Genomic DNA, 10,900 nt, shown 5'->3' with positions numbered 1-10,900 from the left:
TTTGGATTAAATACACTTTTTGTGAGCTGGTCTTGAAATGTAACCACTACCTGTAGCGATATATTATGAAGAAATGCTTTTTAAGACTAACAAATGACTTGGTACAATATAACCTGCTTTAAGTTGGAAAATGTTTCTAATAGCATTTTTTTTTAATTTTAAGGGTTTTATACCCATGTTTATTAATGTATAGTCACCCAGAATGTTGCTTTTGAGGATTTTTTTTTAATTGAGAGCTTATATTGTTGTCAAATTAGTAGTAGCCACTTCATTTTCAATAGATGAAAGACAGACAATTATTGACATTATAGCTTGTAAATTAATCCTGATTAGTTCATGATGATTGGTTGGATTAACTTTCTATCACATTGGTTATACCGTGTCAGTATATCACACTTGCATACCACGACATTCTGATAACTTGCTCACTATGATTCTTTGCCCTCTAGCATTTTTTTCAGGGTGTTTTTTACTTCCGTGTTCCTCAGGCTGTAGATCAGAGGATTAAGCATGGGAATCATAAGACTACAAAACACAGAGATCACTTTGTTGTATTTCCACGAATTCTCTGCTTTTGGTTGCTGCAGGTACATGAAAAATAATGTCCCGTAAAAAATGGTGACCACAGTGAGGTGAGAGGCGCAGGTGGAAAATGCTTTGCACTTGCCCTCGGAAGACTGGATTTTTAAAATAGAGAAGAGGATGCAGATATAGGAGATGAGGACCATCAGGAGGGATCCAATGAGATTCACTGCAGAGAAGATCAGGAGCTGCTTCTCTTTGTTGTGGGTATCAGAGCAGGAAAGGGCAAGAAGAGGAGGGTCAGCACAGTAGAAGTGGAGGATCGTGTTGGAGTCGCAGAAAGACAACTGGAAAGTCAGGACGGTTTGTATCACAGAGTTCAGGAAGCCATAGGTGTAGACTCCTATCACCAACTCCTTGCAGACCCGCTGTGTCATAATGGCTGTGTAAATCAGAGGGTTGCAGATGGCCATGTAGCGGTCATAGGCCATTGTAGCCAAGAGGAAGCATTCGGTAGTTGCAAAAGCACTAGAGAAGTACAGCTGAGCAAAACAGCCAGAAAAGGAAATAGTTTTTTTCTTCACCAATAAATTCTGCAGCATCTTGGGTCCAATGGAAGATGAATAACAAAGATCAATGAATGCCAGGTGACTGAGAAAATAGTACATGGGGGTGTGGAGGCGCGAATCCGCCTTGATGAGCAGGATCAGGCCAAGATTTCCCACTAGGGTGATGAGATAGATTACCAGGAACATCACAAAGAGGGGGAGCTGAAGCTCTGGATGGTCTGTGAATCCCATGAGGACAAATTCTGTCACTGTGGTCCGATTGCTTCTTGCCATTTTGGTCTCTTGCCTACTGTGGAAAAGAATGAATTAAAAAATAATTAGATACTTAAAAACAAAAGCTCCTTTGTCTTTGTTCCAGTACCAGATGATAAAAATTTGGCTTTACATTTCTAAGAGTTAAAGATTGTCCCTTTCATGGGACTTTATTTTGCTAAAACACATTTAGAATGTTTGAGCTCATTTCTTTATGGAATAGGGGGCATGATTTTTCTAGAACAGGGTCTATTTTCATGTTAACAGTGTAAATTCTTTCAGTTCCTTTCAATAAATGTGTATCTCTGCGTCCCACTTGGGACAGGATAGCATGCTTGGTGTTGGGTGGAGATCGAATACTACATTGTCTTTGTTATCATGGAGTCTAATTCCTCAAAGAAGAGCGACCTGGGTATGACTAGAGATGTACAGAGTGATGTAGGACTTAGGAGGGAGAGATTGAATGGGGATGGTGTAAATAGAAAAAGCTTCATTCAATTTTTGTCCACTTACCAAACATATTGCACACCTATAATGTGCCAGATGCTATCCTAAATGAAGATGACACAAAAATGAATAAAACATGTCTGTCTTTAGTGAGTTCACAGGCTAGTAGGAAAAATACATATATAAATAACTAGTTGCAATTCAGTGTGGATAGTACTATGAAGAGAGAAATCCCCTAATTCCACTTGTCTACTGGAAGGGTGTTGTGCCTGTGTGTGTGTGTAGGATCAAAAATCTTTAAAGAGACAACACTGAATTATATACACTATTAGGCTGAATATTTTAAATTATAAATGCAATATGTTCACTTGGTAAAAATTTTACATAGTATAGAGGGATATAAATAAAAGGAAAAAAACCCTGAAAACAAAAACAACCCCTCCCCCCAGTGTTCTCCATACTACCTCCAATATAATTGCTTAATGGTGAACAGTTCCTTCTGTATCCTAAAGATTTGATGTAGATTTGATACACACACATGCACACACACATTTTTCCTACATAAATGAGATCATATAATTTTGTACCTTGCTTCTTTTTACACTTTGCAGTATTTCCAAATTCATGATATTCCTTTTGTAGCTATGTCATAACTTAATAATGTATTCCCTCTTATTGGACATTTAAATGTTTATAATTTTTGTTAGTTTTTTTTCTATTTCAAAGCTGGACTAAACATCCACATGCATGTATATGAATAGAGGATAACTTTTGAAAGTAGAGTATGGGTCAAAATGTGTACATTCATTTTTTTGTTTCTTTTGATGGTGATTGACAAGTTAAATCAGCTCTTTGATTTGCATATTACAATTATTTTTCAGTTTTTCACTTGAACTTTAATGTTGGTATGGCAGTTTTTCTTTGTGCTAGGCAGGAAGTTTTAAATGGTTTGATGTCAAATGTTTTTCTTTTCTTTTTTTTAAGAGAGAGAGAGAGAGAGAGAGAATTTTTTTTAATATTTATTTTTTAGTTTTTTTCGGCCAACACAGCATCTTTGTTTGTATGTGGTGCTGAGGATCGAACCCGGGCTGCACGCATGCCAGGCGAGCGCGCTACCGCTTGAGCCACATCCCCAGCCCAAATGTTTTTCTTTTTGAGTTCTGATTTTCATGACACAGTAGATAAACATTTTTCAATTTCATATTATTAAAAAATTATTTCTTGTTTCATTCTAGATTTGAATCACCATCCATTCTCCCACCTATGTCCTACATCACTAGATTCATTGGAATTTAACTTTGATGTAACCAATGAGGTAATCAACTCTTTATATTTATTTCTCCAAATTGCTAGTCAAGTGTCCTAATGCAACTTATTGGTAAAATAATTTTCCTGCCAATTCTATTGATTTAAAATTCTAGCCTTATTGTATACTAAAACATCCTTAAGTACTTGAGTCAATTATTTTGCAGTGTCATCTAGAACAATGACCAAACTTTGAATATAATAGTTATGTTCATTTTAATATGTGATAGAGATATTCTCATATGTATAATTTTCCATATTAACTTTAGCATTATTTTATTAAATTCTATACCATTTGCTTTTTAAATGCAGTTTAATTGACTTGAGATATTAATTCTGGAAGGATTGACATCATTATAATAAAAAAATAATTTTCATTCCTATAAATAAGGTATATATTTCATTTATTAAAATTTTTCTTGAACAGAGTTTTAATGTTTTCTTTAAACTTTTTAGATATATACCATATGTATTTCTTTAAAGTGTATTCATAGATATTTTATCTTTTTGTCACTACTGATGAAGTCTTATTTTCTTATTTTATCTTTCATGTTGTGGTCTAAGTATTGTTTACATATAGAAAAGCTATTAATTTTGGGGCTGGGGATGTGGCTCAAGTGGTAGCGCGCTGGCCTGGCATGCACAAGGCACTGGGTTCCATCCTCAGCACCACATAAAAATAAATAAAGATATTGTGTCCACCTAAAATTATAAAAAAATGAAAAGAAAAAAACTAAAAAAAAGAAAAGCTATTAATTTTTATAAATAAATTTATAGCTACCTTTCTTATATAGTTTCTTATCATTTAAAATTGTTTCTTTAGTTGATTATCTTGAGTTTTCAAATACATATTCCTATAATATGAAAAAGATGTGACTTTCTTTACTCATTTCTAAATAGTAGTATCTTTCATTCCTTTCTCTTCTCTGCTTGTATTCGCTAGTACTTCCAGAGCAATGTTAAAAAATTAGTGACAATGGTGGTAATTTTTACCTTTTATCTTCAGAAATACAAGGAGATGCTCAGGGCTTATAGACAGAGGGGAATACCCTATGTTATTGAGGTGTGAAAAAGACCAGACATTAAAAACTGTGAATATGTGGTGTAGTTAAGAGCAGTCTTCCTAGGAGTGAGCATGTGTTTGACATTGGCTGAGCTTAGTGCAAGAATAACAAATGGAGCTGGGCCCGGTGGCACAGGCCTATAATCCCACTGACTCGGGAGGGCAAAGCAGGAGGATTGCAAGTTCAAAGCCAGCTTTGCAACTTAGAAAGGGACTAAGCAACTTAGTGAGACCCTGTCTCAAAATAAAATTAGAAATAAAAATGAAAAAGGGGCTAGATATGTTGCTCAGTAGTTAAACACCCCTAGGTTTTAATCCCCAGCAGAAAAACAAACAAAACAAAGCAAGAAACAACAACAAAGGAGGCCCACGAATCTATATGTGCTAAAAATATTTAAAAGTTAATGAGCAATACAGCAAATTAATAAAATATATTCTGTTCTCCCCCTTAACAAAGATACATTTAAAATGCCCTGGAAAGCAGATCCTTGGGATCCTTACAGTTCTGGGCTGGAATGCAGTGGTATGAGGAGAACTATTTCCAACCCTGCCACAGGGCTGCATAGGCCAGGACATGCCAGCTAGCAAGGATGAGCTTTGTTCACACCCCTGTAAACAGCCAACACTTGGCCAACCTAGGTCTAGGTGTGAGAATATCAACAGCATGATTCACCCTTATAAGGGTGATCTGGGAAAGAGGCTCTGTAGGCTCAAGGAGTGAGCTGGAGCCTTTTGGACACGGAATTGCAGGATACTATTACTGACAAGGTGGTCTAAAAGGGCTGGTTAGCAATGGCTTTGAGCGAGCAGATTCCTTTGGCCTCATAGATTCTTTGGCCCATGGCATATGGTGCAGTAGGAAGTGTCTCAAAATAGCTCTAATATTTGGGGACAAGGCAGGGTTCCTTCATGTTGGGATCTAAGAGTAATACTGCCTGTGAGTGAATGATGAGAAACATGTTTTGGGATGCATATCTAGATTGAATGACTGAGGGTCTGATATTCCATTTTGTGTTTGGTTCATACCCTATAGGAAACAGGCAGCCTTTAAAATAAACTGAGATGGCCATTGGAATATGGAAGGACTCTTGGAGAGTGCAAGATATTCAAGGCAAGTATTTTAGGTTGAACAACTAAGTAGGAAGTTGAGTCAGAAGAGCTCAGAGCACATTCAGGGAACTGTGAACATCCTTTTGGGAAAGAGCAAGTATATATGGAAAAGACTAGTGGAAGATAAACTGTTGGGGTTGGGACCATACTGTGAAAAGCTTTAAATGCTAAAGAAATTTAATAACCAGTTCAGTGGTGAACATGGACCCACTAAACATTTGGACTTAGAATGACCTGATCATTATTCCCCTTTCAGGGAATTAATTTGATAATGTGTTATGTGGTAGACTTAAGAGAGAGAGAGAGAGAGAGAGAGCTATCAGTAAGGACACCAGCTGGTATGTTTTCTATGTAAGAGGGATAAGGATTTGAACTAAAGACCAAAGATAGGAATGAAGAAAGGAGATAAGCATGAGCAATATCTCAAACCCAGTGTCTATATCAATGGCAATTGATTGAAACAAGGAGACCAGGAGAATGATAATATGAGAACTGAATTGACTGTTTAATTTTGCCACATCTCTTTCATAAGGAGATATGACACATTTTAAATACACACACACACACAAACACACACACAAACTCACATATGTACACGTGTACCAAAATTCATATTATAAAGTTCAAAAGAAGAAGATGTAATTAAGAGAAAGAAAAGGAAGTGAATTTCCCCCACTGTATTTGTTTAACAATGTTGCTGTAAGGTAGGGATTTTAGTAGCAATAGAAAGTCTGGTCCAGGAATGAATTAGGAGGAAAGAATTTTGAAAGTTATTTGAGGACATGGTGGACACCATTGCACAGTAAGAGCTGGTGATCCTGATTTGGAAGTCACTGGTATAGATGTGGGAACAACGAAGATCACTCAGGGAGAGAGGAACAGAAGGGAGGGTGGGGAAGAGAGGGGGAGAGAGAGAGATACATATGCAAGTAACAGGTGAAAGCAAATGTTCCAGGACAGAAATTTGGGGAGAATGGATCATTAATGGCTGACAAGAGGAGTCAGCAAGTTTTAGGGAAGGGCCTTTTAAATATAGGCATTCCTGACATTTCTGGCTTTTGGCATATGTGACCTCTCTCAACAAAAGCTTGAGATCTTTAGCCAATCTCTTAAACCATCTACTCAGTGAAACGGTGCCTGTAAAATATTTGTTGTTCAGAATTCTGTGCTATCTAACGGTGGAAAAGCATTCTTTTGGATTCAGTTCTAGAATTGATCAAGCCTTCCCAGCATTCAAAATGTGACAGTTCCCATTCAAACAGGCTTGGGAAGGTTTAATACTTCTGGAAGAGTCCAAAGGCCAGTGTGCAGATTCCAGCTGGATTTAACAGCTGTCACATGACAGAAGATCTTTTCTATTAGCTCTTATTGATGTGATTTCATATTTGCCTGCATAGTTCCTAAGACATGGTTAAAACATTCTAATTGGAAGTTTTAAAAAATTAAAAAATTACTATGCCATTGCCTAAATATTTATTCATCATTCATCATATGGAAATATTCTTCTGCAATCCAAAAAACTTCTACTTGAATTCATTTCTAAGTTTGAGGATTACTGATAATATAAATGTTTAATCTATTAGTTCTTAGAATACAACTAGACCTGATGATAAATTTCTGGAAAAACAACAAAATAAAATAAAACTCTAGTAATAAATATTTGACTTTCAATTTTCTACCTATGAAAAAATTTATGGTTCCCCCCCTTAAAAAGAAAATTCTGGCTACTGAGATTTAACTAACTCAAACCAAATGATAATAACTGCTGGCTATTGGAATACTTTAAATGCATCAAAATTCATTCTGTTTTATGTATTATTTTATTTAATATAAAATTGTTATTTTCCTCATTTTCTTAGAGAGGAAATTGAGATGTAGTTTGTCAAATTCATAAAGTCATAGAGACAGAATTTAAGACAGGCAGGCTAATTCTAGATCCCTCAGCCTAAATGATACTGTCTTTCCATTTATGATTTCTCAGTATTTATTCATTTCATGAGCATTTTCTTATAAAGATATGAGAAAATTTGAGGCATATTAAGATAAGTTCAATAACACTTCCTCTTGATTTGTTCAGGCCCATTTGACATTTACTATTGAGCTGAACTGATACATCCAATGTTTGATAATTCAGAATGTTGTCTTGTTCCTTATCACTATTTACTATGTATGAATGATTCAGACAACTTTGTTGAGTAGCCTAAGAAGTATTAAACTGCAGAGGAGGGGCACATGAACCACTTTGAGAATCTGATGAAAGCTAAGTATCTGTTCCTAGGAAATAGACATTTTTATGCAGTTTCAAAGGCTTCATAAGTTTATTAGGTCCCTGCTATGTTTTCCTCACAGAATAACTCATGGACAAAAAAAGATCCCAGCTTTTCCAAGTAAGAGCCAACCATCCTTCACACTTCATCCCTGACAGAAGCAAAACACCCCATCTTCCTCACAGCCCTGTCACTGATACCCTTTTCTCGGCTGCTTGTGGTTTTTGCCTTAGAAGTAAATACAACTTACCGGACAACTTTTGGACAGTTTGTCAGGATTCCGAATGCACCAGAAGCATTTAATTGGCGTGTTTCCAGTTCCACAAACAAGCCTCTTCATGTCTGCCTGGAAGGCTTGGTTTCTGTGTTCCACTCTGACAAGCCTGTGAATATTTATAAAGGGTAATGAGTCTGTTACCTTTTGTTATTCCAGAGCTTTCTGGGTACCAAGGGAACAGTTTATGCAGAGTTTTGTGAGACATTTTACATTTGATTTAAATCACCCTTGGGAATTAAAATCCATGAATCATCCTGGTAGCTACCTGTGACTCAGGTTGTGATGCTTTGGCCCAGGACAACTCCCAAGTCCAGAACCTTTGGTGTGAGACTAAGACATGCTAAGATACAGTCCTTGCCCTTGCAGTAGGTGGGCTTGAAGTTGCAGCTGAGGTGCGGGTTTCATGAATATTTTATGGGGAGCTAGGTAATAATACGCAAAGATTATATACCTAGCATGCATATAATTCCAGATTCTGGGTTTTTTTTTTGACTCAATGACAATGGAAGCTAAATTGAAGCAGGTGAGCAAACATGCAGGGAAGGCTTTTATTGGGGCTTCCATAAAGGAAGAGAGACATAGCTCTGAATTAAGTTGTCAGGCTGGCTCCCTGAACGAGAGAAGGGAGCTCATTTTATTGATTGCTTATAGGTGTGGAAATATGAATTGGCTTTAGGTGTATCAGTTCCAACATTTTGTCCTGTGCTAAAGATGAGTTACTGTAGCTGGTCAAGAGAATGCATACAGGGCACCCTGACCTCAAGGATGCACAGCTGGTTGAGTGTGGCACACACCAGGCATTCTGGGGCCTGATGTCAGGTCCTGGGTCAAGGCCTAGGAGTGCATTTGCCCATATCCCTAGAGTGGTCCTTCTCTTACACATACTGTATATTTTTGCTTGCAAAGAAAAGATGATCTTTGCTAGAGTATCACAGCTGGTAATGTTAGAGAAAAGTAGTCTTTAATTCTCCTATTTCTTATGAACCAAATTAAGGAATAAAATCCTACTCAAAACCACATCATAGACTAAATGTTTTAATGGTCCCTTAGGCCTCCTTTCCTGTTTCTCTCCCTTACCCCCATTCCTCTCTGGATTGATATTGGGCCAGTAAATACCTCCCGATGTGGCCAGGATCCGTTTCTCAATGCATCTGGTCTTTCCTTGTGGTCACTTGGAAATAAAGGATTAGAATCTAGTCCTCTACTATATCCTGTAAAGTGCAGAGTATGTGGTTTTCAACCTTGGCATTTAAGGCAAGCAGAGCTTTTTCCAATTAGAAGGCACATCTTACATCCCTCAGCATTTCCTAAGTTCATTAATTCATACCAGAGAAGGTAGGGAAGCTGAAAGAAAAGTCTACATGAGTTAGATCTGAAGGTGTGGTGTGAGTGGCCTTTTCTAGTAAAGTTTTCCATTTTAAGCAACTTGTAGCAGACAAATCTATGACTTGCCATTCTAGTTAGAGTAGAGAATTTCTAAGTGGAGAGTGAAATATAAGCTTGATTTACTAACTGAAGAAGTCCATGATTTTGTAAATGTTGTATTTGATTCCAACATAGTCTACCTTAACAATAAGTAATGGGCATTTTGTTTCTGGAATCCTATGACTGTACTTCTATCTTGATTAGTGACTGAAGGGGCTGGAGTAATGGACAAAGGCAGGAGTTCATTTGAACCACTGCCATATATGTTACATTCTCTCACTATCATTTCACTGTCTAGTCCCGGTTCAAATGTTAGATCAATGCATTTTCTGCAGAATTGATTTTTCTTTGGAATTCTTATTCCATAATGAGCCAATTGTAGAAATTGAATATCTTGGGGAAAATCTAGGCAGGTCTTCTAAAGGCTGGGTTTACAGGAAGCAGATACAGATCTTGTCTGGGTGAGTGTCAGTAGGGGAAAAAAAGAGGGAGAAATTGATACTTGGGGATTCAGGGAGGAGAGTGACCATGATACTATGCTCCACTGCTCAGCTAAACCAGGAAAGAGAAGTCCCTAGTCTAGGAGAGTCAGATAGTCACCAGTGAGGTTCTAAAGAAGGGAAAGATGTTTCTAAGGAACTGCTGGGTCAAGAAACTCAATTCTAGTTTTGAGGAAGGAGTTGTATTAAAGGAAGTTGCACACGTAGTTCACACATTCAGCAGAGGACACTCTTTGAGAAAGAGCATTCTCTAGATTATAAGAATCTTGGAAATGTTAATTCTTAAGGGTGACCAGTAAAAGTGCCAAGGGTATAACTCAAAACAAGAGACATTTTGTTCTCCCACAACCAGGAACTCATATGGATTTGATGATTCTTTCATGGGAATGAGAGTTGGTGGAGACTCTGAATTACTGGATTTGCCCTGGGGTAGCCCATGTGCTGTTACATTTGGTTTGAGGCTTAAGCATTTTACTATAGAACAAGATGGTAATATATTTTGAAATTTCTTTGGTCAAGGATTATTTCTATAAAGGCAAATATTTATTAATACATATTAATTATGTAGAGAATGAGTTTTATTGTAGCATATTTGTACATACTGTAGCATATTTGTACATACACAGAGCCCATTTTGATCATTCCCACTCCCCTATTACCTGGCCCTCCCCTCCCATCCTTTCACCCAGTCCTCTGCTCTGATAGTTTCCCTTCTACTTTTATATTGTCTTTTCCCCTATATTCCACATATGAGATAACCATCATTTTGAGTCTGGTTTATTTCACTTAACATGATGATCTCCAGTTCCATCCATCCATTTTCCCCACAAATTACATGATCTCATTCTTTTTTTATGGCAGAGTAATACCAATTGTGTATATAGATCACATTTTCTTTGTTCATTCATCTGTTGATGGGTATACAGGTTGATTCCATACCTTGACTATTGTGAGTTGTGCTGCAATAAATGTGGTATGTAGGTACTTCAATGGTATTGTGACTTTAATTTCTTCAGATGTGTGTGTGTGGAGAGAGAGAGAGAGAGAGAGAGAGAGAGAGAGAGAGAGAGAGAGAGAGAGAGGGAGTGCTATAGCAAGATCAGAAGATAGTTCTACTTTTAGTTTTTAAAGAAACTGCTATACTTATTTCCATAGTGGCTTAC

At 37.1% G+C, this 10,900-nt stretch overlaps 1 protein-coding gene across 1 annotated transcript; it reads right to left on the bottom strand.

Moving 5' to 3' along the window:
- Nucleotides 1-428: 428 nt before the first annotated feature.
- On the bottom strand, nt 429-1,364 carry LOC144254654 (olfactory receptor 8U9-like). Its single transcript, XM_077798067.1, has one exon. The coding sequence runs from the start codon at nt 1,362-1,364 to the stop codon at nt 429-431; it is 936 nt and encodes a 311-aa protein (XP_077654193.1).
- Nucleotides 1,365-10,900: the final 9,536 nt, after the last annotated feature.

This window comes from Urocitellus parryii, chromosome 4 (genome assembly GCF_045843805.1).
Source record: "Urocitellus parryii isolate mUroPar1 chromosome 4, mUroPar1.hap1, whole genome shotgun sequence".
Lineage (NCBI taxonomy): Eukaryota > Metazoa > Chordata > Mammalia > Rodentia > Sciuridae > Urocitellus > Urocitellus parryii.
Note: the sequence above shows the minus strand (reverse complement) of the source record. Positions and strands in the feature narration are given on the sequence as shown.